This window comes from Branchiostoma floridae, chromosome 17 (assembly GCF_000003815.2).
Source record: "Branchiostoma floridae strain S238N-H82 chromosome 17, Bfl_VNyyK, whole genome shotgun sequence".
Lineage (NCBI taxonomy): Eukaryota > Metazoa > Chordata > Leptocardii > Amphioxiformes > Branchiostomatidae > Branchiostoma > Branchiostoma floridae.
The window spans coordinates 3,648,561-3,670,557 of record NC_049995.1 but is presented as its reverse complement, the minus strand read 5'-3'; the positions used below and the strand labels follow the sequence as shown (position 1 = coordinate 3,670,557).

The 21,997-nt window shown below is 40.6% G+C and overlaps 1 protein-coding gene and 1 non-coding gene across 3 annotated transcripts in view; one reads left to right on the top strand and one right to left on the bottom strand.

Annotated features, from left to right (window-relative positions):
* LOC118404716 (solute carrier organic anion transporter family member 4A1-like) overlaps positions 1-6,866 on the top strand; it is a 32,326-nt gene extending 25,460 nt beyond the window's left edge. For both annotated transcript variants that reach the window (XM_035803983.1, XM_035803984.1), the window contains 4 exons: positions 259-415; positions 1,190-1,365; positions 1,700-1,764; positions 3,184-6,866. In XM_035803983.1, the coding sequence (XP_035659876.1) occupies positions 259-415; positions 1,190-1,365; positions 1,700-1,764; positions 3,184-3,461 (676 nt within the window). In that variant the 3' untranslated portion in view covers positions 3,462-6,866. The remainder of the gene's footprint in view (positions 1-258; positions 416-1,189; positions 1,366-1,699; positions 1,765-3,183) is intronic.
* A 1,008-nt stretch (positions 6,867-7,874) lies between these two features.
* LOC118405183 lies at positions 7,875-8,041 on the bottom strand. Its single transcript, XR_004829853.1, has one exon. It is a non-coding gene; the product is annotated as a U1 spliceosomal RNA (small nuclear RNA).
* Between the last annotated feature and the right edge of the window lie 13,956 nt (positions 8,042-21,997).

The following is a 21,997-nucleotide window of genomic DNA, read 5'->3' as shown; positions in this document are numbered from 1 at the left end:
ACGTGTGAAATTGCGTGATGTAATCTTCAGCACGTTTGGCTCAGGCCCAAGAGGTCCTTGGTTCGAACCCTGACACAAGCATTGAGAATCTTTTTATTTAGCAATGCTACCTTATCCACTGCCATCATTTTCATTCAGGCCTAGTCTTATAGTTATAATTATTGTGAGGTTTGATAGCAAAGATCTTGACTCAGTTGTTTCTAAATTTTTGACCAGTAGTGTTTACTTTGATAGTCAATGTTTGTTTATCTACCACAGAAACAAGACGACATCATTTAGTCTCACAAGCACGTGCAACGCAGACTGCCATTGCTCTCGTGACCGGTATGACCCCGTCTGCGGAAACGACAACACCGTTTACTTTTCACCGTGTCACGCCGGATGTGGCGATCTGGCCACGCAATCAGACAGCAAGGTAGGAAATGTGTGTTAGTGTAGTAGCTGCATGCTGATTGGAGGATTTGAAGATACTCTCTCTTCTTATTGGATCTGCTTAGTTTGATATCTACTTTTTGATTGGATGATGTGATGGTAGGAAATCTTGACTGGGTGTTCTTGGTGTAGTAGCTGCATGCTGATTGGATGATTTGAAGATACTCTCTCTTCTTATTGGATCTGCTTAGTTTGATATCTACTTGCTGATTGGATGATGTGATGGTAGGACATCTCACCCCAGTGTTCTTGGTGTAGTAACTGCATGCTGATTGGATGATTTGAAGTAACTCTTTCACATTATTGGATCTGCTTAGTTTGATATCTACTTGCTGATTGGATGATATGATGGTAGGAAATCTCATCTGAGTGTCCTTGGTTTAGTAGCTGCATGCTGATTGGATGATTTGAAGTGACTCTCTCTCCTTATTGGATGTGCTTGGTTTGGTATCTTTACTGATTGGATGATGTGATCATATGAAATCTCACCTGAATGTTCTTGGTTTAGTAGCTGCATGCTGATTGGATGACTTAAATTGACTCTCTCTCCTTATTGGATCTTCTTGGTTTGGTATCTACATGATGATTGGCTGATGTGATCTGAATAATATATCTGATTGGAAGCTTAAATCTGAATTTCTCTCCACATTGGTCCTTTTGGTCTAGTATCTGTATGTTGATTGGATGATTTAAACTTTATCCCACTGCTGATTGGTTAACCAGATTGACATGCTATTTACTGATTATCTTCTATCAGATGTACGCCAACTGTTCGTGCATTGCGCCTGACCCGTTCGGTAACCTCACCACGGCAGTTCCAGGAAAGTGCACGCCAGAATGTGCGTATCTCCAGCCACTGTTCCTGGGTGTTCTCTTCATCATCATCCTCTCCATGTTCCTACTCTCCATCCCGTCGCTAACGGCAACGCTCAGGTCAGTTCTGATTGGTTGATGATCCCCAGGATTGCATTCTCACTCCTGATGGCTAGTTTAAATGTAAAATCTAAAGGGAAATGTTTGCGGAGGTTGAAACGTACGTGTTTTTTGTGGTGACTTTTTGCACTTGAAACTACAGCGAAAATGTTCTTTTTCGTCTTCTATCTATACCTGCCTACCCGCTTGTTTCAAACGTTAATCTAAGACCAATGCAAGCACTCCATTTTTCCCTACCACAATTTACATCCTGCAAATGTTTTCCATTTTGCTGTAAAACCTAGATGTAGTTGGCTAGAAACGCAACTGAAATTTGTTGAATTTCATTATACAGATGTGTTCCTGACACCCAGAAGTCACTTGCAGTTGGAATACAGTGGATCCTGGTTCGAGTCCTTGGTAAGTAGCAGACTCTTAATGCATTTAAATTTTTGGAAGCTCTTGTGATACAAGTAGGAGCCCAATGTGATATGTTGTCTGTAACAACCATATTGAACTTAAAATCTAGGAGGAATATGTCATTGAATGGCGTCTCGAGGCAACAAAAGCGATTCCAGCTGTGTCACTCACCTGACATTCAACTACCGGAAAGGGTTGTGGTCCTTAGGACGGGTCCACTGTTCACTAGTGGTGCGTACCTAAAGCCCGGACTTGGAATTGGACCTAAAAATGTTTAGGTCCAAGTCCAAAAAAAACCTAAATGTCTGGAGCCAAGTCCGGACAAGCGAAAAGGTATCTGTCACTTATATTCCCTTTTTTTGTTCTAAACCATCTAAAACCTTCCATAAACAGTGAAATTTGCACTGGAAAAAGACAAAAAACATTTCGTGTTTACACTGGCTGTATATAATTTGCATTTATTTTTCACATTCATGCTAACATGCAATTTTATATGCACCATCCCCCCTCCCCCTCAAAAAAGAAAACTTTCTAGCGCACATAATATGCAATGATGGGTTTAGGTCCTGACTTAAAGTCCGGACCTGAACCTGAACTGCTGGACCTGAATCCGGACCTGAACCTGAATATGAGTTTAGGTACGCACCACTACTGTTCACTGTGCTTGTCGTAAGAAGCTTGGGGAATTTCCCTGGTACAAAGACCCTGTAAATACTGTAGATAGCATCTGTCTTCTTTGTCATGACCAATGGAGGATTGAAGATTAGCTCTTCAGTGAGCCAAAACTTTCCTTTTTTTTTCCTGAATCTCACTATAGCAGAGTCCTCCCCAGAGGATGGAATAACGGAGGCCCTCCACTATACTCCTAGCCCAGCTTCACTATACTACTTTTGAAATTTAGTGTGTTTCTTCCCTTTTTTCTTGGTTAGTTTTGCTAAAATCAATGAAAATTCACAGATTTTGTGCCAAGTAGCATGGTCACTTTTCCAGTTAGCATTGTCTGCAAAAACTTGTGAATGGGCGATGATCAAGACAATAGTCGTTTTGCCACTTCACAACAAAGGAATCACTATAATATATCATACTTGTCGTAGTTGACACCTTCTGTCATTGCAAAATGAACCCATTTTCATGAAAGCACAGCGCGTTGGTTCAAGTTATTTTTGCCAGCCCCTCCACTATACTAAAAAATTTTGAGGAGAACCCTGCTATAGTTATTATATCTCAGCAGTCAATATCATTGCTAGAATAGTCACTTGTTAGAATAGTCACTTGTTTACACTTGTCACCATTGTTATCCATACCAAATTACTTTATGTATGTTTACTATATCTTCTGTATGCTTCATGTTGCAATTAGCCCTCGGGCAAGAACTTTCAAATTAACTTCTATTTATATTATTATTACTATGCCCCATAGGTACCATTCCCGGCCCGATCCTGTTCGGTGCGATCATCGACCAGACGTGTATCCTGTGGCAGGAGAAGTGTGGCGAGGAGGGATCGTGTTACCAGTACGAGAATGCCGAGCTCAGCAAATGGATGCTCATTCCCGCGATCATCTACAAGTTCCTGTCCACGATGTGGTTCGCCTTGGCGCTGTTCTCCTACAAACCTCCGAAGTCACCGCACTCGCCGAATGACGTGGACTCTGGACTAGCGGATGAAGAGGTGGAGATCAAGGTCACTACTTTGTAGCCATGTTAATTGCACCCCCTACTTAGTAGTGGTTAGGTCAAGTTCGAAGGTCATTGATATAAGGTGAATGAAAATTAAGATGATCTCGTCATTGTACATCAGGAGGTGTAACAGTTATGTTTTTTGAAATGATAGAAAAAAATCAAGGTTTTTGTGGACAGTACAGTCAAGGAATATCAGTACAAAACCTGCTTGCAATTTTAAAATGAAAATCCCACCGTGTATGATTTTCTTTTTTGCACCTTGGGTGTTTGAAATAGTCATACACATACCTGTTTTTCCCTTGCAGTGGGAATTGATTTTTTTTTTCTTAGAGGGAGTATTAGGCCTTCTTAAAAGTAGCATGTACGAAATTTTGAAAAAGATAAAGCTAAAGAAAGTTTATTTGCAAGTTCATGCTTGTAGGCTCAATTACAAGTACATGGTATAAACAAGATAGGGAATATGCATGTAACAATGAACTGTGATAAAGGATTTTTGAAGACTAATCCTGAGACAAAGAAGTGCCCCAAGCAACTTTGTCTGAAACTGCAGCTTGCAGTTGCATCCCAATATGATGTCTATCTCTACTGCAAAGATATTGAACATGGGAATGACTCTGATGGTCTTTGGTATTTATACAAAGGCTTGCACAGTTTGTTGTGTCGGGAACATTAAGCCAATTGACAATAATTTGTTGTACCACAGCAATAGTAAAGAAGTTGAATGGTTCTAAGGTTACAGATTGATTCATTAACAGGGCTAATTAATGTTAATTAATGGGATGCTAATTACTCATTGTCTCAGCATTCCTGATAAGTATCAAAGAATGCTTGCAGTAATTGTAAGACTATCAAAATCTGCAATAGAAATGAGTACTTACTGTACATTGTAGATGTTAAAGTATTGCAGTAATAATCAAGACAATGCAAGCTCTCAGAAAAGTATGTAAAATCAAAATTATAGGAAAATGTTATATATTTTGCATAATGTCTAAAAGATGTATATATGTTGTTTTTCATGATGAGATGGAAAGAAATATGTACAGAGGTGTTGAAAGTAGGTGAGTTAGCTTCTTATACTGATAAGAGAATACTAGTATGTCACAAAATGATCGTGCACAAGTATACAGTCAAACTGGCCAAGAAGACCAGTCAATGGACCGATAAAATCTGGTCTATTTAGACAGGTTGTCACTATAGACAGGATTTGTAATGCTTTGGTCAATAGGAAAAATCATCTAAGTGACCACACAAAAAAATGTCACTTTGGCCAGGTGGTCGAGGTGGTCATTTGTACAGGTCTGACTGTATATCAAAGGCCAGGTGGTCTTGATGTAGAGGTGGTCAATTGTACAAGTTTGACTGTATACTGGAAATCCAACCCTACAGTTGTAGGTTTCCACTTTTTCTGTCATGTTTTAACTTTACAAGACAGAAACACTCACTTATTCATACCAGATACTGCACTGACATGTATGTATAAGGTACAGAAAAATGGAAAAATGAAACCTTATGTCATGATGTAACAATCTGTATATATAGATGAAGAATATTTTGATATGAAAAGTCTACATCACTTGAATGCCATATACACAATTGATAAGTATATTGGGATATCATATCCAGACAGCTTCAATTTTTTCCTGCAGGGCTAATGTTGGACAAGTTTTCTGAAATTCACTTGTCCTATCGGGCAAGTACATAAAAAATCTACTTGCCCAAACCAACTTTTCACTTGCCTGAAATCTAAATGGTGCTTTTCTATCTATTTTCACTTCCAGCAATGGAATTCTTTTATTATTGGCTGTATTTTTCTGGGTTGACCAATGTTTGATGAAATGACTCTGAAAAGTGACTAGTATCAAAATTTCACTCGTGGAAAAATCTTACTTGCCCAATGGGGCAAGTGAGGTACATTATACTATAGGACATGTGCTTGCCCGATCAGCACTTTCACTTGCCCAGGACAATCGGGCTAGTGTACTTGTCCAACCCTGCCATGCACTCATTGTTTGGGAACCCATTGTCTTTAGATCTGTCATTGATGCTTACAAGTACCCTTTTTTTGTGGATTTAGTAACACAAGGTATCTTTTTACAAATGGTGTGATTTTTTTTTTCCATCGCAACAAGCACATTTCTGTAGTGGGACGTGTACATGTATTATATATAGGCCTGATCCACATTTCACATTTGAACAACTCCTTACTGATGTACCAATAAAAATCTTGCGTTATTTATTATTATTAGGGACTAGTTGGAACGATGTGCATGTGATATCAAAATTGTGTCACAAAAATATGACTCATCAAGTTTTTTATGTATTATATTCATATAGGAAACAAAGGTTGAAAGCCAATGCCATATGAACACTGTAAGATAATCAATATTTTTGTAGCACATATTTTGAAAAGTATAAAGGGACCAGAGGAAGTGTTTGTGTTTGTTAAGTTTTGTTTGGAGTTGAAAAAAAAATGTTTGTTTTCAATGTTGAATGTAGAATAGCGCACAGAATATTGACCTTGTGTACATTTTTTTTTTAATCAGAAATGTTTCTTTCAACATTCAATTTAGAATTTGGGGGATTAGAAAGTTGTTATGCTGATATGATTTCCCCTTTTGTGTTACTGTTTCATATTTTGTTAAGTAAAAGGCAATCAAAGGTCTTCCAGGTTCATAACTAAAGAAGAAAATTCCTTGTTATCTTTTGATCATGGCAAAAACATGTACCCGTATGAAAATATGTTTTAAAATAGGGTTCCATCAAGTAATTTTTTTTTTCAAGTCTTATTACAATCAGAGGAAATATGAGGCCATACAAGATGGTAGTCACTTATTTGCATTTTAAAGAAATACATATAGTACTAGTATGTATACGTGTTGAATTGAAAGCACTGTTGAAAATATTTCTTTGAATATTGCATTAAGTCGGGTCTTATATACAAACCAGACAATCCTGAAAAATTTGATGACTTTGTTATTCTTCACGTTTGCCAAGCAAAGGATTTGAAGTTATGTATGTACATAGCGATAATATCTGCTTTATTTCAAGCAATAGCAAGTGTAAAACAAGCAACATTTTCTTGTGTTTCAATGTTAAAGTTAACTTTCCAGTATTTGTTCCGCATAGTACAGAAGTGTATTTCACAGCTTTTTAGGCATGCATTTTTATCGATTTGAATCTAAGTACTACAGAAGGGGAATCTTGGAAGTCATATTTGGGTGATGTGAAGTGATTAAAGAACACGGAACAAAAAAAAATCGTATGAATGTTATATACATGATTGTACATATCCAACAGGCTAATGTATCTGAATGATAATTGAAATTACCACCATTGTTGCTGTTCTGCAATCTGTACAGTGTCATTTTCACTTGCTTTGCTGTTTCTGTTTAACAGAATAAAGAGTATTTTATTCCTGAAATCGGATCACTTCCTCATTGGTCTATGTGTAATACTATTTGACACAGGTATTGTGCAAATCACTCACTTTCCGCTAGATGGCGTAAGTGACCTGTCTAATAACGTACATATGTATACTGTACTGGGTTTACTGACCCTAACAAATTGTGCCTTATTTACACAAGGCAAGCTACATTATGTACATATATTACTGAATACTAATAGCCAGTCAGGCCATGCTGTAGGGGCCAGTACCAGCAATACCTCAGGTTTTCCACTGCACAGAGGCAATTCGCTAAACCGTCGTCCAAGGGAGCAACACTGCCAAGGTAACAACATGACCATGAAGTAAGTGCAGTATAGGGGAATATTGATGTAACGTTATATTTCCATAGGTTGACAGTCCATGCAAGCTCATTTCTTGCCGTCCCGGCTTCTTATATTCTTATGTAACTTCATTCACATTTACTGTAATACCATATGTGTGTATAAGTTCATTTTTAATGGCTGGCACGCAATTCTTTATCTGTTTTGCTTTGCGCGGACGAACGAACGGACAGCGCTGAATATCTAGACCGAATCCAGTCACGTCGGTCTGTGGTCTCATCAGAATGAAATCTGTAGTTTACGTAAGTCCTGCTAGATGACGCAACTGGACGGCATGTTACAACGGCACATAAATTTACGTCAAACAACATCTGTCGCTACCAGAACACACAAGCGAAAATATTTCGTTGTCAGATAGATAACGATGGCGCTTAGGGATGGCTTACTTTACACCTTTACCCGCACTGCTTTGCGACCCTTGCAGTACGCGAAAGAGAAATGGCAGCATTTGAGCGGCGCTTTGTTTTTATGGGAATAGCCGAAACATACAGTCAGACGTACATACGCAAAGACAAGCCAATAAACTATAACGTTAGATGTACATATCCTACATCATCTCACTTACTTTATACATCTTCTTACCAACTATCAGAAGGACGATATTGTGGGGAAAAGTGTGTATACTGCTTTTGGATTGTATGGGCGGGGGTTAGCGCGAACGCAGACCCCCACTATCATAAATTACGCAGCCGAGTTACCCGCGTTTGGGGTAATCGAAGGGGTCATCCCAGACCGGGTGTGCAATGGTCGGGCCTCGCCCTTGACGGACCTCCGTGCATGATCAAGGTACCATCTCTGCCAGGTAAGTATGCCGTTGAACTTTCACTTAAGTCGCCCACTTCAAAGAACGTGTATCATCGTTTGTGGGATGTTACTATTGAAGCGTCGATAAAACTGTATCTATGACACTCACTATGTATTTCATAATTCCAAGTGAAAGGATATAATGACGCATACTTTCCCTTGCGGTTAGTTTGTGCAGATACATTGAAGTTATTGTGCTATTACACATTAAATGTCCTCGTGGGTGAAGTATACTGGCTTGCACTTGACGTTGCAACATAATTCATGACGTCATGCTCTCGCAAAATCTCGCGAGGACACACGAGAGCCTGGTTAAATCGCGCTGGTTACTAGTACACTTGCTGGTGCCGGCCCGAACGACTGAGCGGCCCCTCTGAATAACTCCCGATCCCCAAACAGATGTAGCAATCGGGCTTGTTTCGAGCGTACGTTGCGGTTAAAAATCCCGGCCACTAGTTATTGTAGGGGCGTTCTTATACGTGTATTTTCATAGGAACATACATGTAGTTTATACAATTAACTTAGGCTAAACTCACAAACAGACAACTAATTTGCATGGCTTAGTATGAAGATGTAACATTACATCTCTCTGCCAACTGTAGAATATCCAGTGTCGGACGATGTTTGAGTTTTCTTCAGTGTTTACATAATAGGCATTGCTAAACGATTTTGCAAATGGCGGATCTTGAAATCGTTTGTCTGCAAGTTTTCATCTTCTTTGACGAACATCTGGAAAACTGTGGGGAAAACATGTGTAGGGTGAAGGTCAGTGTGACTTAGGTAGTATCTAAAAGGGACGGGTGCAATGTCTGGCAACAGTTTGGGGTAGGACATTTCTTCACTAGTATTTTCATTTAAGAATACATTTCTTTGTTGCAATAGGAATTACGAACGACGTAGAAGATTTCATACCAGGAAAAGGTCGCCAGAATGTCGATGTTATAAGTGTTTGATATGTTTCTGCTGTTTCTGTTTTGCGGTGTATGTGATCAGTTGTTGGGAATGATATAAGACATTTAGTGTATCATAAAATGTGTTCGTGTTCTGTTAAACATAGTTTCTGTTTCTTGCTCGCTTGTTTGTTTCAGTCCTTTTCTCTCTCTTCCCTATCTTTTCGTTTTCTTTAGTTCGTTTATGTTTTCTTTTCACAGTGTTTGTAAGACACAAAAAAGCTCCTCTGATTTAGTAATACCTGTGAGAAACTTCACATCAATAACACCACCACCTACGAGCGCCAACCCTAGTCTGCGGACCTTACCGGTACTGCAGCTAATATGACGTGCTTCGCTCCATGGCTACAGAATAAAGTAGGATAATTCATGAACAAAACTGACCGTACGGGTACTATTTACGCATACCGGCACTATGCGTGACTTGTTTACAAATCGCACTGAGTCGATGTGACTTGTTAAATGACTTGTAGACAAAGAATGAAGAAGTCAGGTCGAGGGGTCAAGAAAAAGCCCCAAGGGCAAAATGGCGAACAATGCTCATGTCCGTCAGATGGCTAGGTAGTTACTGTTGGCAAAATTAGACAACTCGTTACTAAATGTCACATTGTTTCTTTAGTGCAGTGCGGCCTCTAATGCCTTGCATAAGTTCATCCCAAGCGCACGGATTGTCCCATAGCATATATCAGGCTCCGCTGATCGGTGGTGTAATGTTAATAGTAGAAATTGGACAAATAGAGTCAATAGTACGCTAGGGGAGTCGGTCGGCCGTCCTTGGCAAGAGGGGTTATTTACTCAACTCAATAAAATGATTATTTCCCTACGTCGCACCTATTAAATAGCGATTAGTGGACTTAAAAGAAGATGGCGAACCTAGCGTACTACTTCTTGAATGCGACTTGAACTTTCTTTGCCAGATTTGAACTCAGAATTTTGTCAGAGCTAAGAGAACTACGTGAATAGAAATATCACTGTAACGTTAACAGCGTACACATATTTTCATACAAAAGTATATGTCATATTTTGTTGCATAAATACTTATTTATAAACGTTTATGGTTTGTCTTTTGAAAATTCAGTCATCATGTTTTCAGTTGCCCATCTTTTTTTCGCGCTCTCGCATTCAATTAGCAATCTTCAAGGGATTTCACGAATATAATTTAGTTAGTACTTCATGTAGCCTTTATAATATAATAGTTGATCTTTGAAGGGGATTCGGCGTTATAGTTACGCCCTAACAGGTCTGAAAACCCAGACTATTTCCAGTAATCTTTATTAGCCGTCTAATTTCCCAAGTGAATAGAACGTTAAATACCTATTGTAAAAAGGTGTTTAGAAATTGGCACTCATTGAGATTGATCAGGTAAAAGGCATGATCAAAAGACGTTTAAACAAAACACATGGGTACAACTTCCTTACAAAGGATCAAGACAATTTTCAACATGTATTGAGTTGATTAAGTAACTAATGTCTTACCAGAGACAGTGTATTGATACTATATCACATGCTCGTATATACCCCCCTTTCCACTAGGACGGCGCTCTCGCCGCGCGCTCTCTGCGACCTGAAATTTGACAGATCGCTCAACGAATTGTATAGAAAAGAAACGAATATTTTTACACTTTGTGTGTTTGTCGTCTTCTCAGTCACACTTTCACGTTATGTATGATATACCCAGTGTGAAAGCGAAGGTTACACATATCCTATGTAGTACGTAGTGGGAGCGCAGCGTGATCGCCGTCTAGTGGAAAAGGGGCCTTATTCATAAACAAATCGGTGCCAATGTTCAATGTTATAAATTATATTACGGTAGGTTGACTAGACATCTTAAACAGAGGTTCATGTACATTCGTTGAAAGGTCATCTGAAGTTCATTTGAAAAGTAACCGCCGAACGGTCGAGTCAAAACGCAAGGTCATTGACCGTACGGACAGTTGTAGAAATTTCGTGCAGGTTACCTGAGATGTCTACCCGCGCACAGGTGAGAGGAAAAGGTGTCTGTCTTTTGTCTTGTGGCACGAACTCGCCTCAGGGCAAGGTTATTCAAGTGGATATTGACAAGGACGAAACCATTCTAACACAGGGAGGAAAGCGGCAGTGACAGAACAAACAAAAACAAGATTTTACATGTTTTAAACAAGGTTGTTGTTTCGTTACTTCTATTGATAGAAGAAATTTATTTTGCATCAAATTATTGATAATCATCATTTTTGTATCGGAGAGTAGGTAAACGTTTTGGTTATTCTATGAAAAAGTTGTTTATGTGCCTTTAATGGTGGTGATTTCAAAGTATAACCAAATGCCAAAGCGCTCAGAAAAAATACCAAGTATGAAAGTGTAAAATTTGTATGACTAGTGAATTTTCATGTGTCATATCAAGCGTTTTATGAGAAATTGCCAATGTAAGATCATCCTTGACTAGAATGGTACATTCCGACGTGTTGCAGCGAGCGCGTCCTTTTAACTCAAAAGGCTCAGGTGATCTTTAAACCGTTCCCGTTCTCACGCCGTGTACACGCAGGTGAGACCAAGGCTTCACACCTGTGCGTCTGGGTGATACCTGTGACGTACGACGTCTCACACAGGTGTACAGGACACCTGGAATACAGGTCAGTGTTTTTTGTGTGTAACCTTCGCCCATTTTGGTGTCACATAGTCCATGGGCCAGAGGAGATATTGGTACCACCTGAGGGGGCAAATTTTCCTTATGATTTTTAGGTAGTAGGGTATCTGAGGCATATATTTTGATATGATAGCCGTCGCAGAGTGGTAGCTTTGACCCGGCTATCTGCCCTTGACCTTTTGACCCCGATCTGGACCACGCCCTTTGATATGATTATACAAATGGTTATGTAAATCAATTAAACAATGATATTTTCAAACGAAACTTGCTGGGCTGATACAAAATGAACCAAGGATTACAGAAAACTTAATTTCATTTCAATATCTTGATCCTATGAAGAGTTATGAGTCTTTGAATGATAATTTTTGAGCAAATTTTGGATGAAAAATGTTAATTTCTACTTTTCAAAGGCTGACATTTATTCCGATCTCACATTTGACCTTTTTTCATGCTTTTATCTGCTTTGTTGTATCATTCCCTGCATTCTAAAGTTTAAATCATGAAAATCTACCATTTCTATCTAGAGATATGAGTACCTAAATACGTACACACCTAAAGGCCTTGTGTTGGGGAAACCGTTGCTAGGGCCGTTGCTATGGAGGCACTGGGCTGCAATCCCAAGCTAAATGCAGTGCTAAATCCACTTTTTTGTCGAGAAACTTTTGTTTTGGGAGAGTAATCAGGTTTAGAATAAGCTGACCAATAAGATATTGAGTTAATGAGTATTATGTTTATCTAATAACAAGTTAATGAATAACTTTATCTACTTGATAACATGGCAATGCCATATCATAAACCATAGCTGTAAGCTGTAACTACATACTGCAAAGCAACAAATTTGCCTATATACTAGTAGATGAACAACCCATATGCCCTTTTGAATATTGAGTATTTACACAATATGGCATGTACAAGCACAGTTATCATGATCATGTCAACTTTACATTTGATTATTATCTTTTCATCATCAGTATCACTAGATGTGTCATCAGCATCACTAGAGGAGAGTTCAATGTCCAGATCCTCTTCGGTTTCTGTTGCTACAGTCTTTCAATTTACACATATCTGTGCAGTTCAAACCATGTGCAATACAGGTGCAGGAGGGAAGAGTACACGACCGGGAGCAGCTACATGTCAGCAGCTCCAGGACAGTAGCTGGCGCGGGAGGTGATTGTAGCCATGTGATGGAGAGATTACCATCTTCATCTAACTTCCATCCTGCATCTACTGGGCTTGGTACCTGAGGGTCGTTCTGGAGGCACCCCCTCCATATACCGGCTTGGTAGTTTGCTTGTTTAACATGTAGGTGAAGGCAGTCTCGGCACGGTGGTAGTGCACTTGATTCCACATTTCCCTTTTTGGCAATAAACAAGTGGTGCCGCATCTCGTTTACGTCAGCTACAGGGGTAGACGGCACGTACATCTGACAGGTGAAGCGCTCAATCCTCTTGAACAGGGTGCCATCAGGAGACATCGTCCAGCTTTCTCCCAGTTGCTGAAATGCATTCTGGTATTCTTCATGGGATACGTTTAGCGAAGGCGAGGCTGATGACCATGATGTCTGTGTCTTCTGCTGTGATGACATTTGCTTCAGAACCAGACTCAGCAGCGTGGAGTGCATGAAGCAGGAGGCGCGTGTCAGCTTCTTCTTGTGAGCATTGTAGCTCCGCAATATCCACCCATTCATCTTTAGTGAACCTGTAGCAGGCATCCTCGCAGGTAGCATACAGCATCTTGTTCCTAAGTTTCTCTCATTCTGTAGATTGGCTGCTTCCATTCTTCAATCATAAACTTGATCAGGGAAGACTTGTTGTTTGAACTGGACAAAAACTTTCTCCATTGTTTGACTTGATGTCCACCAGTTATGGTTTTGTACTGTGATGCTGTACTGAACCCACGCTAGAAACAATCAGCATCTTTGATGGACTGGTCCCTGTACACGTCAAATACAACATCAATTCTGTGACTGTTCACACCTTCCTTTAGAACTATGGACATTGTGGTGTTTGCTAGCCCAGAAAACGTTATGTTGTTGCCGTTGATCTTTTGCAGGACAGGTGGATGGAGCTGGGGGTGTCTTCTGCTGGTGAAACATGACTCTCCAGCTCTCTTGCAAGGGCAGCTTTGTTGGTCTTACGTTAAGTGCCATCAGCTTTTGCAATAGACCATGGAAGGGGACCGAGAGGATGTGTCAGGACATCTTTAATGCGGAGCTGCCTGCTTTCTGCAATCAGTATGATGTGCCTGAACAGGTTCCTGTCCGCCTGCAGGACAACTTTGGTTTTGCCCTTTGCACTGGTCTTCTTAGTGCCAATATTGGAGAATGTCTTCAGTTTTAGTTTTGTCAGCTTGTCATAGAACTTTACTTCTGGTGGGTATTGCTCCAGGCGATTCCTTCGGAAGGAGAGATAGGCGTCCTCTCCCATTTGGTGTGCGTCGGAAATATCCTTCACTATGTCGGGAGGTGCAACACTGCCCGTGGACAAGCTGACAAGGTCGGGCTCTTCTGAGGACATTGGGTTGATCCAGTTGTTCTCCATTAAATCGACCAATGAGCTGACATCGGCTTCATCCCTTCTAATGCGTGTAGTTTGTAGATCTTTATGAGAAAACTTACTACTCTTGGCACCACTAGTCATGTCCCTCAGTTGTTTCAAGTAGATACTCCTGTGTTCTGCTGTGAGGTAGTACTTTGATGTAACTGAGTGGTTAAGGCTGAACCCCTCTGTCCCCCGTCAGTTTGCGTGTCTTTGTTCACCGTCTCCTCAATAGTCTGGTCAACCGGAATACGTCCAAACGGGTTTGCGTGGCCAATCTGAACAGAAAAGTGTCCTCTCATAAACTCTGCATACAAGTCTGGATGTTGGGATTGCAGTTGTGACATCTGTACATAGTAGTATATGACAGGTACCTTGCATAGTTTACCCTGTCATAGGCAAAGCACCAAGGGATGTAATGAGCTGGCGGATGGACATGCACTTGATGTAGCAACCAATCGCCCTCCCTCATTGCTCGAAGGAGACCCAGAAAAATCTCTACGAGGTCGATGTAGGACATCCAATACTGTGTGAGACGGCTGATCTCACTTCGGAGGGTGGTGACATAGTTGTCAAACATGCACATGATTTTGTTATTTGTTGCTGACTGTAGGATGCCTAGTAAAGCTTGTTGTGATACATCATTGGTGTGGGTGTCGATGGTCTCCGTTGCTTCTTCCAGGTCAGTGAGATCCTCATGTGGTTCTGACGCATCCAGGACAGAAACCTTGACCACACAAGCCTGAGTAAGGCCTCGTACACTAGCTTGTGGAACCTGACTGCTCTGTTGTACCTGCGTCCGCCCATCAATCCAGACACCAAACCCTCTGCTACTACCCCAGATTCAATGGCATTAGGTCCCTGAGACTTGCATTGTGGAAGCGTTTTCCGATAATTGCCAGAAGTGTACAGCATGTATGGAAAGATCCCATTCTGATGACTATTGGTTTGAAAATATCTTTGTTTTAGTCACTGGAGGGAGGGCTTCTACTTCAGGGGACTCTGTTACCTTGGGTTGGACAGCAATGCCATTCACACGATGAGATGTCCCGCCACCGCTTATGGTCTCTTCCAGTCGGTCGATGTTGTCCCAGGCAAGTGTTGTGAAAACCTGATTATGCAAGTTACTTGGAAGGGTTATGTCACCATCACCACTTGACAGCTTCTGAAGGCAAACTGCAGCTGCCGTACTGATTTCCTCCATCTGACTGTAAGAAACACTGTGACCAAGTCGGTTCAGCAGTTGCACAAGCTCCACGTTTCCTGTCAGTCACTTGATGGAAAAAGCCAAAGTGATGTGTTTGGGTGTTTTCACTTTTCCCTGGCTTACAGCATACACAGTGTCATATCCGAATGAGGTCACAAGTCGTTCCACCCTCTGTGATGCATCGGCATTGTTGAAACCACCTGTCAGCAAGTAGCAGAAGAATTTGACGACTGACGGAGGGATGATGTCTCTACTTTGGTCCTCCTCTGTGATCACCGGTGGCCAGGCTTGAGGAACATCCTGCTTTCTTATGTCGTCTCTAAGCAACATGGCTGCCTTGGCAACAACATCTTTGTTAAGGAGTGATTTAAGAGTGTTCAGCTCCTTTTGTAAAGCCTGATTCGCTTTGACAAGGCCGCATCTAGATAGATTGTCAGGATAGACAGGCAGTCTGAGGTTGTCATCAGAAAATAAGTGTATGGTACTAGAAAACTCGCTCTCTAAACTCCGCCGCATGTGTTTCTTGGTGGAGTCTTTGATCTGCTCTATACCAAGAGACTTCATAGACTCCACTTATCTTGAGGAGAGGTCTGTCATTCGTAGTACTAGTACCCTAGGGTTGCTGAACAGATCATTCCGTATGAATTGGAACAGCTCTTGATACGCAGTATCCAGAGCAGGCTCATATGAATCTTGCCTCATACTCCCTTCATTGTTGTCATCGGTGCCTGCTACACATGTAACACTGTCAAGTGTCATTTCATAGTTGTGGGAAATAGTATGCACACTCGTGCAAGGTCTCCTATACATGTAGGATGATAATGCTATTTAACTTAAATAAAAAAATTATTTAGTTTTAAACTAGAATTATACTTTACCTTACATATGACACCTTGAACATGTTCTCTACATATGTTGGAAGGTATAAGGACATAAAAAGATATCAAAAGACTAGGCTTTGTACTGCATTTTGCTTGGGATTGCAGCCCAGTGCCTCCATAGCAACGGCCCTAGCAACGGTTTCCCCAACACAAGGCCTTTAGGTGTGTACGTATTTAGGTACTCATATCTCTAGATAGAACTGGAGGATTTTCATGATTTAAACTTTAGAATGCAGGGAATGATACAACAAAGCAGATAAAAGCTTGAAAAAAGGTCAAATGTGAGATCGGAATAAATGTCAGCCTTTGAAAAGTAGAAATTAACATTTTTCATCCAAAATTTGCTCAAAAATAATCATTCAAAGACTCATAACTCTTCATAGGATCAAGATATTGAAATGAAATTAAGTTTTCTGTAATTCTTGGTTCATTTTGTATCAGCCCAGCAAGTTTCGTTTGAAAATATTATTGTTTAATTGATTTACACACCCATTTGTATAATCATATCAAAGGGCGTGGTCCAGATCGGGGTCAAAAGGTCAAGGGCAGATAGCCGGGTCAAAGCTACCACTCTGCGACGGCTATCATATCAAAATATATCCCTCAGATACCCTACTACCTAAAAATCATAAGGAAAATTTGCCCCCTCAGGTGGTACTGATATGTAAAATTTGGGGGTCTGGCCCATGGACTAACAGTGGTGATTTAGAATATCGCTGTCAAAGTTGTTTGGAAAAGTCACGGAAGTGTCATGGCCGCGACGTTACTCATTTACTAAAACTTCGGCGGAAGACGAAAAATTCTCTTAAAAACGTCGGGCGATCGTCGCACGATCGCAGTCTTGGGGCATTCTTGAGTTAGTCGTGTCTGTGTCCGCTAATCTTAGCTGTCTTGTTACGAAAAATGCTGGCTTAGATCCTTGTCTGTGGTTGGTTCTGTCACGAAAAGCTCCTTGGTCACAGTCTGCTTGAAAACTCAATCAAACCGTACGATGACCAACGACAAACACGTGGTCCATTTTTGTCATTGTTATACGAATATATGTATCAGTATTACTTTATAAGTGTAAGTTTAGGTAGCTTTACGGCGCCTATACTTTGCATAGCTACATTGTCCCTGGATCGTGAGGTCAAGAGTTCGAGTCCTAGGTGTTGTTTATGAGCTAGATTGTATGCAACTAGAAAGGTGTGCAGTCGACTCAAGGACAGGGCACTGTTTGCTATTACGACATTGTTTGTTATTACGACAGGTTTTGAAAACCATGTCATTGAAATGTTCAGGTGAATTCAATGAGTGTCTCCCATAGTATGCTGCGAAGACCAATACAAACGGACACTCTTTTGTGACTTATTTGGGCAATCTTGTGTTCGACTTAATTCACGATACCAAGGAGCTTTTTGACGATACAAATAATTTCTCAAAATAATTGTAAGGTGTTGTTTGTAGTACACGTGCACCTACATGTGAAAATAGCTGTCAAATTTCTCAGAGATGTCATGTTAGGATGGTACTGTACATACCGTAAGTTGTCCTTGTTTTGGGAGTCGGAAAATGGTTTTCTATATATATGACAAATTTGAGTCGGGAAGTGTTCCCAATCTTAAAGGGACATTTTTCTTCAGAATTCGTCACCCAGTAAGAAAACTTTCATTGTACGCGTAGACTGGTACGTGGTCACTCGTGTTTAAAGCGTCTTGTGTAAACATCTGTCGGATAGAAATTTTGCTCAACAGGTTGCGGGTTTTAATCCCAGTCTTCTGCCTGTAAGGTGTTCTGAGCTCTGATACACACGCAACTTCGGGGGGAATACATTTCTTCCCTTTTTTCAAGCAAGGGGGTTCAAAGGAAGCTCACATAGGTGTTGTATTCAGTCATAAAACAGCCGTTAACTGATTGCGCCATACAGAATTGTTGTTTCTCATGTGTTTTCCTAGACTTTGATAACATGATTACAACGATGCTCGACTAAATCAACAGTACTGCAGGTCCCTCAAAGTTTTAAACAGCTAGGAATAAGTTATTTTCTAAGTGTTACCACGCGCGACAGAGTGGTTTAACAAATGATTATTAGTTATACATGTATCCAGAACATCTATGTTAACGATGGCAAGATATCGATGACAAAAAAAATCAAAACCTTTTTAGAAATCTTTTCTGCTACCATTCTACAACCATGTGAGCTTTTTGTTGACACAAAAACAACAACAAACGAAGTACGGTTTGACCTAGGGGATATAGAAACTGTTCCAGAACTTATGTTTAAATCGACCAGAAAAACCCACACAAAAGCAACCCACAAGCCTAGTCTATAGTAGGGGTAGGTACCCGCACAGAAAATTCAGGTACAGTCTCTACCAGGCTCCCACCTGGCTGAATAATAGTAATAGGGGACTTTCGCCAAGTTAGGAACAAAATACTAGTAGGAGTTCATTTGGCCTAAAGTAGTGCCTAGGAGTGAACTGACCGGCCGGCGGATAAACTACAAAAGACTGAAATCCCATGGCAACTTATTTGTCCCTACTTGGCCAAATTCTTCTCTTTTTTATACAGCTGGTCAATTTTGCCGAATTCTCTATCACCCCCCACCCCCATACTCTATAGGCTGTAAACAAGAGGCTGACTTTGAACACGCCCCCCTCCCACCGTAAATCACATCCTTCAAGAAGTTCGTGGAATGACTCTCCTGGACAATTTTCACCAAATTCTTAAATCGTTATATCCCCCCGTAGAAAGGTAACCTGGTGGAGGCTACCTACTTTACACGTTGTTAAGAGGCTGATTTTGAACACGCCCCCCTCCCACCGTAAATCACACCTGTACAGTCCAGGTGTAATCTTTACCTGTCAGCTCGACCTGCCCGTGTGTTAACCTTTGATCTCAATGGCTAAGGTGTCCGACAGGAAGAATGTCGCGTGACAGTCCGACACGCTTTACTACGACTCTACCACCGCGTCCCTTTATCTGTAGTGACCTCCTTTGAAAAAATTGATCAACTGTCGAGGTTTTAGAGACTCTATGCATGTTAGTATCCTGGTAACGCTTAAACGTTAAATGCAGGAAGGATGTTAACGCTTAATTACAGGAAATGTTTGATGACAAATTGTTCCATTGTATTTATGGGGTGTCTGGAAAAAGTATGCAGTGAATACCTACACAACCGGACAGTTTGTTGCGGCTTATCTGATCTTATTTAGGAAATCTGTTGTTCGACTTCACGATGGAAATAATGTCACACATGAAATTATGAAATTAACGCTAAGCTATGAACTGAGGACGCCAAATAACGCGTTTTGTAGGTTTAAAGTTATCGGTAATGTTTGAAGAATTTGTCGACTCAACCTATTTTGCTCAACGTTGAATTATACAACGTTGAATTAGGTCTTACTTTAATAAAAAGGCATGCATGCCGTTATAAAAGTTTTTATTTCAGTATAAACATTACGTTACGTTATAAGAGCGTTGATTGAAGTGGAGTTATGATTTTGGATACTGTGTTTAACTGCTTAGTTTAGGTCATGTAAAAGTTCATTGACCCTGGAGTTACGCAACTTATGCAATGAGCTCGAGACTTATGCAACAGAGACAGGTAAGCCGGAAACGGATATGACGTAAGTGTGGTGTGATGCTTGATATGATTATTGGGGTTGTAAATGACTCAGTGTATGATTTTGTTTTACTTCCTGAGAGAAAAAGGCGCCAGAAGCTAAAAATTTCCTGTTTGTTTTAGCCCAAGTCTATTATCTTCATAATTTTGAATTTGTGTGCTTTGAAGAGGGGGAGTTTTTTTCTGGTTCTTAAAAAGACCAACAAAGTTTCTAGGAAAAAACGGCTTCCGAATTTTGTCGCATTGTCCCATTTCAGCTGTAAGACAAAAACTACGTTTTTGCGGTTGACGATTTGTCTTGGGTTACTTCTTGAGAATTCTTCAAGACATTCCTAAGACGTGTTTACATACAGACCCATTATCTCAGCATGTTGTTTGGTGCCCCTTGTCTAGTCCAGTCAGCAGTTGACTTTGCATGTAGAAGAACTTATCTGTGTTGCGATCAGGCGTTCTGGTCATGCAGTTGAACAAGTGTCTCGGTAGCGGACATGTTGCACTTAGGCCTTAGATAAATAATATTGTGTTTCCTATATTGGTCCTGAAAAATATGGTCGTTAGGTAGGGAAGGGATTTTCTACAATTAGACCACCAAACCACGAAGCCTGGTAGAGGCTAGAGGTTTGGCTCCGGCTGCGTTTTGACGATTTTTCATGCGCATTTGTCGGGATTTCTAGTTTGTACCTTAAGCTTATTCTTTATCACATGTATCTTGAGGGACAAAGCTCTATCTAAAAATTATGAGAAGGTTACCCGTTTGTGAAGGAAAAGTTTTTGCTATGATTTATAATGCTTCTTGGTCACCTTGTATTAGTTTCCAAGCGACAAGGAGGTACTAGCAAGCTGACAGAATTAAAACAAAATGCGACTCCAGCACAGAAGAAAAATTGCAATGTTAGTTATAAAAATCTTGTACAGAGCTCGCTTTCCAGTTCGTTGACCTTTTCTTGTATTTCCTATAGTTCTTGACATACCATGGTTTTTAGGAAAATAAAACAGATGCCAAGGTATCCTGAAACGGTTCGCTTTTGCTAGTACCCGATTTATGGTGTCGGTACATTTAGGTTCCAGTATCGTCATCTGTTGTATAGATCAGAAAAAAGGCGGGAATCAAGTCAATATTGTCCTAATTTGACCCCTTCCATAAATATCGTTTGAAGATGACGTCACACGATTAGAATTGTCAGACAGAAGTTTTATTACCTCAACTGTGACCAAGATTTCAGTTAAAACTGATCGTTTCTTTTTACGTGCCACAAAAATGAGTCCTAAATGTCGCCTGAGAACGGTTCCCTTTTAGTTTGAATACAAAGAAATGCCATGTTATCTTATATCGCTGTCGGCCTTAGTTCAGTCGTTCCAGCCAGTGTATGGGGATGTATTTCAAACAAACCATGTGTGTTTACTTTGCCGACTAGAGAACAAGTAAGTTTCCAGTTGTTTTGTCATTCTTAAACTGTTAAAGTGGGTTCTCTCTCTTTGCCACATCCCGTTTTTTTCTATAAGCAATCAACAGTAGCAAAACATTCTCATACAAGTTTCAACGGTCTTTGAATGTCTTTAATTTATTCAACAGTATCTTATCTAGGTTCTTAAAGAATGGTTGTGGTATCTTTGGCTACTATGGTATCTTCTCCAAGCTGTTTTCACAATCTGTAACGTCTTAGAACTTGTCGGTTTTGTTTCTTGTCTTGATGTTGCTAGCAGATGTTCCTTGATGTCAAAGCATAACATGTGTAGCATTCAACACTCGAGTGGTGGTTAAGATTTATGTTTGGAAACCTTGCTACACTTCACTTGGCGTTTTTATTTGCCACTTTTGTATGGATGCTCGAAACACAATGAAGGTAAGTAGCTATATAGTTTGTAGCTTGTGTGCTCCAGTGGTCAGTGCCTCTGTCTTTGAACCAGGTGGTCGTGAGTCGAAATCAGGACGTCACGGTATAGCTCATTCAACATGCACGCTATTGGAAAGGGTCTCAGTCCGAATACCCCCCTCACATTAGGCAAAAATCGATCGGACGACGAGTCTGCCAGCTCTGGGTTCCCAGGAGGCCTGACCCTGACGGGGAGGGGGGAACTCTGCCATTTCTTCGTCGGCGGCTGGGTCATGCCTCCTCGTATTTTAGAGCTCGCAGACTCGTCGTCCGATCGATTTTTGCCT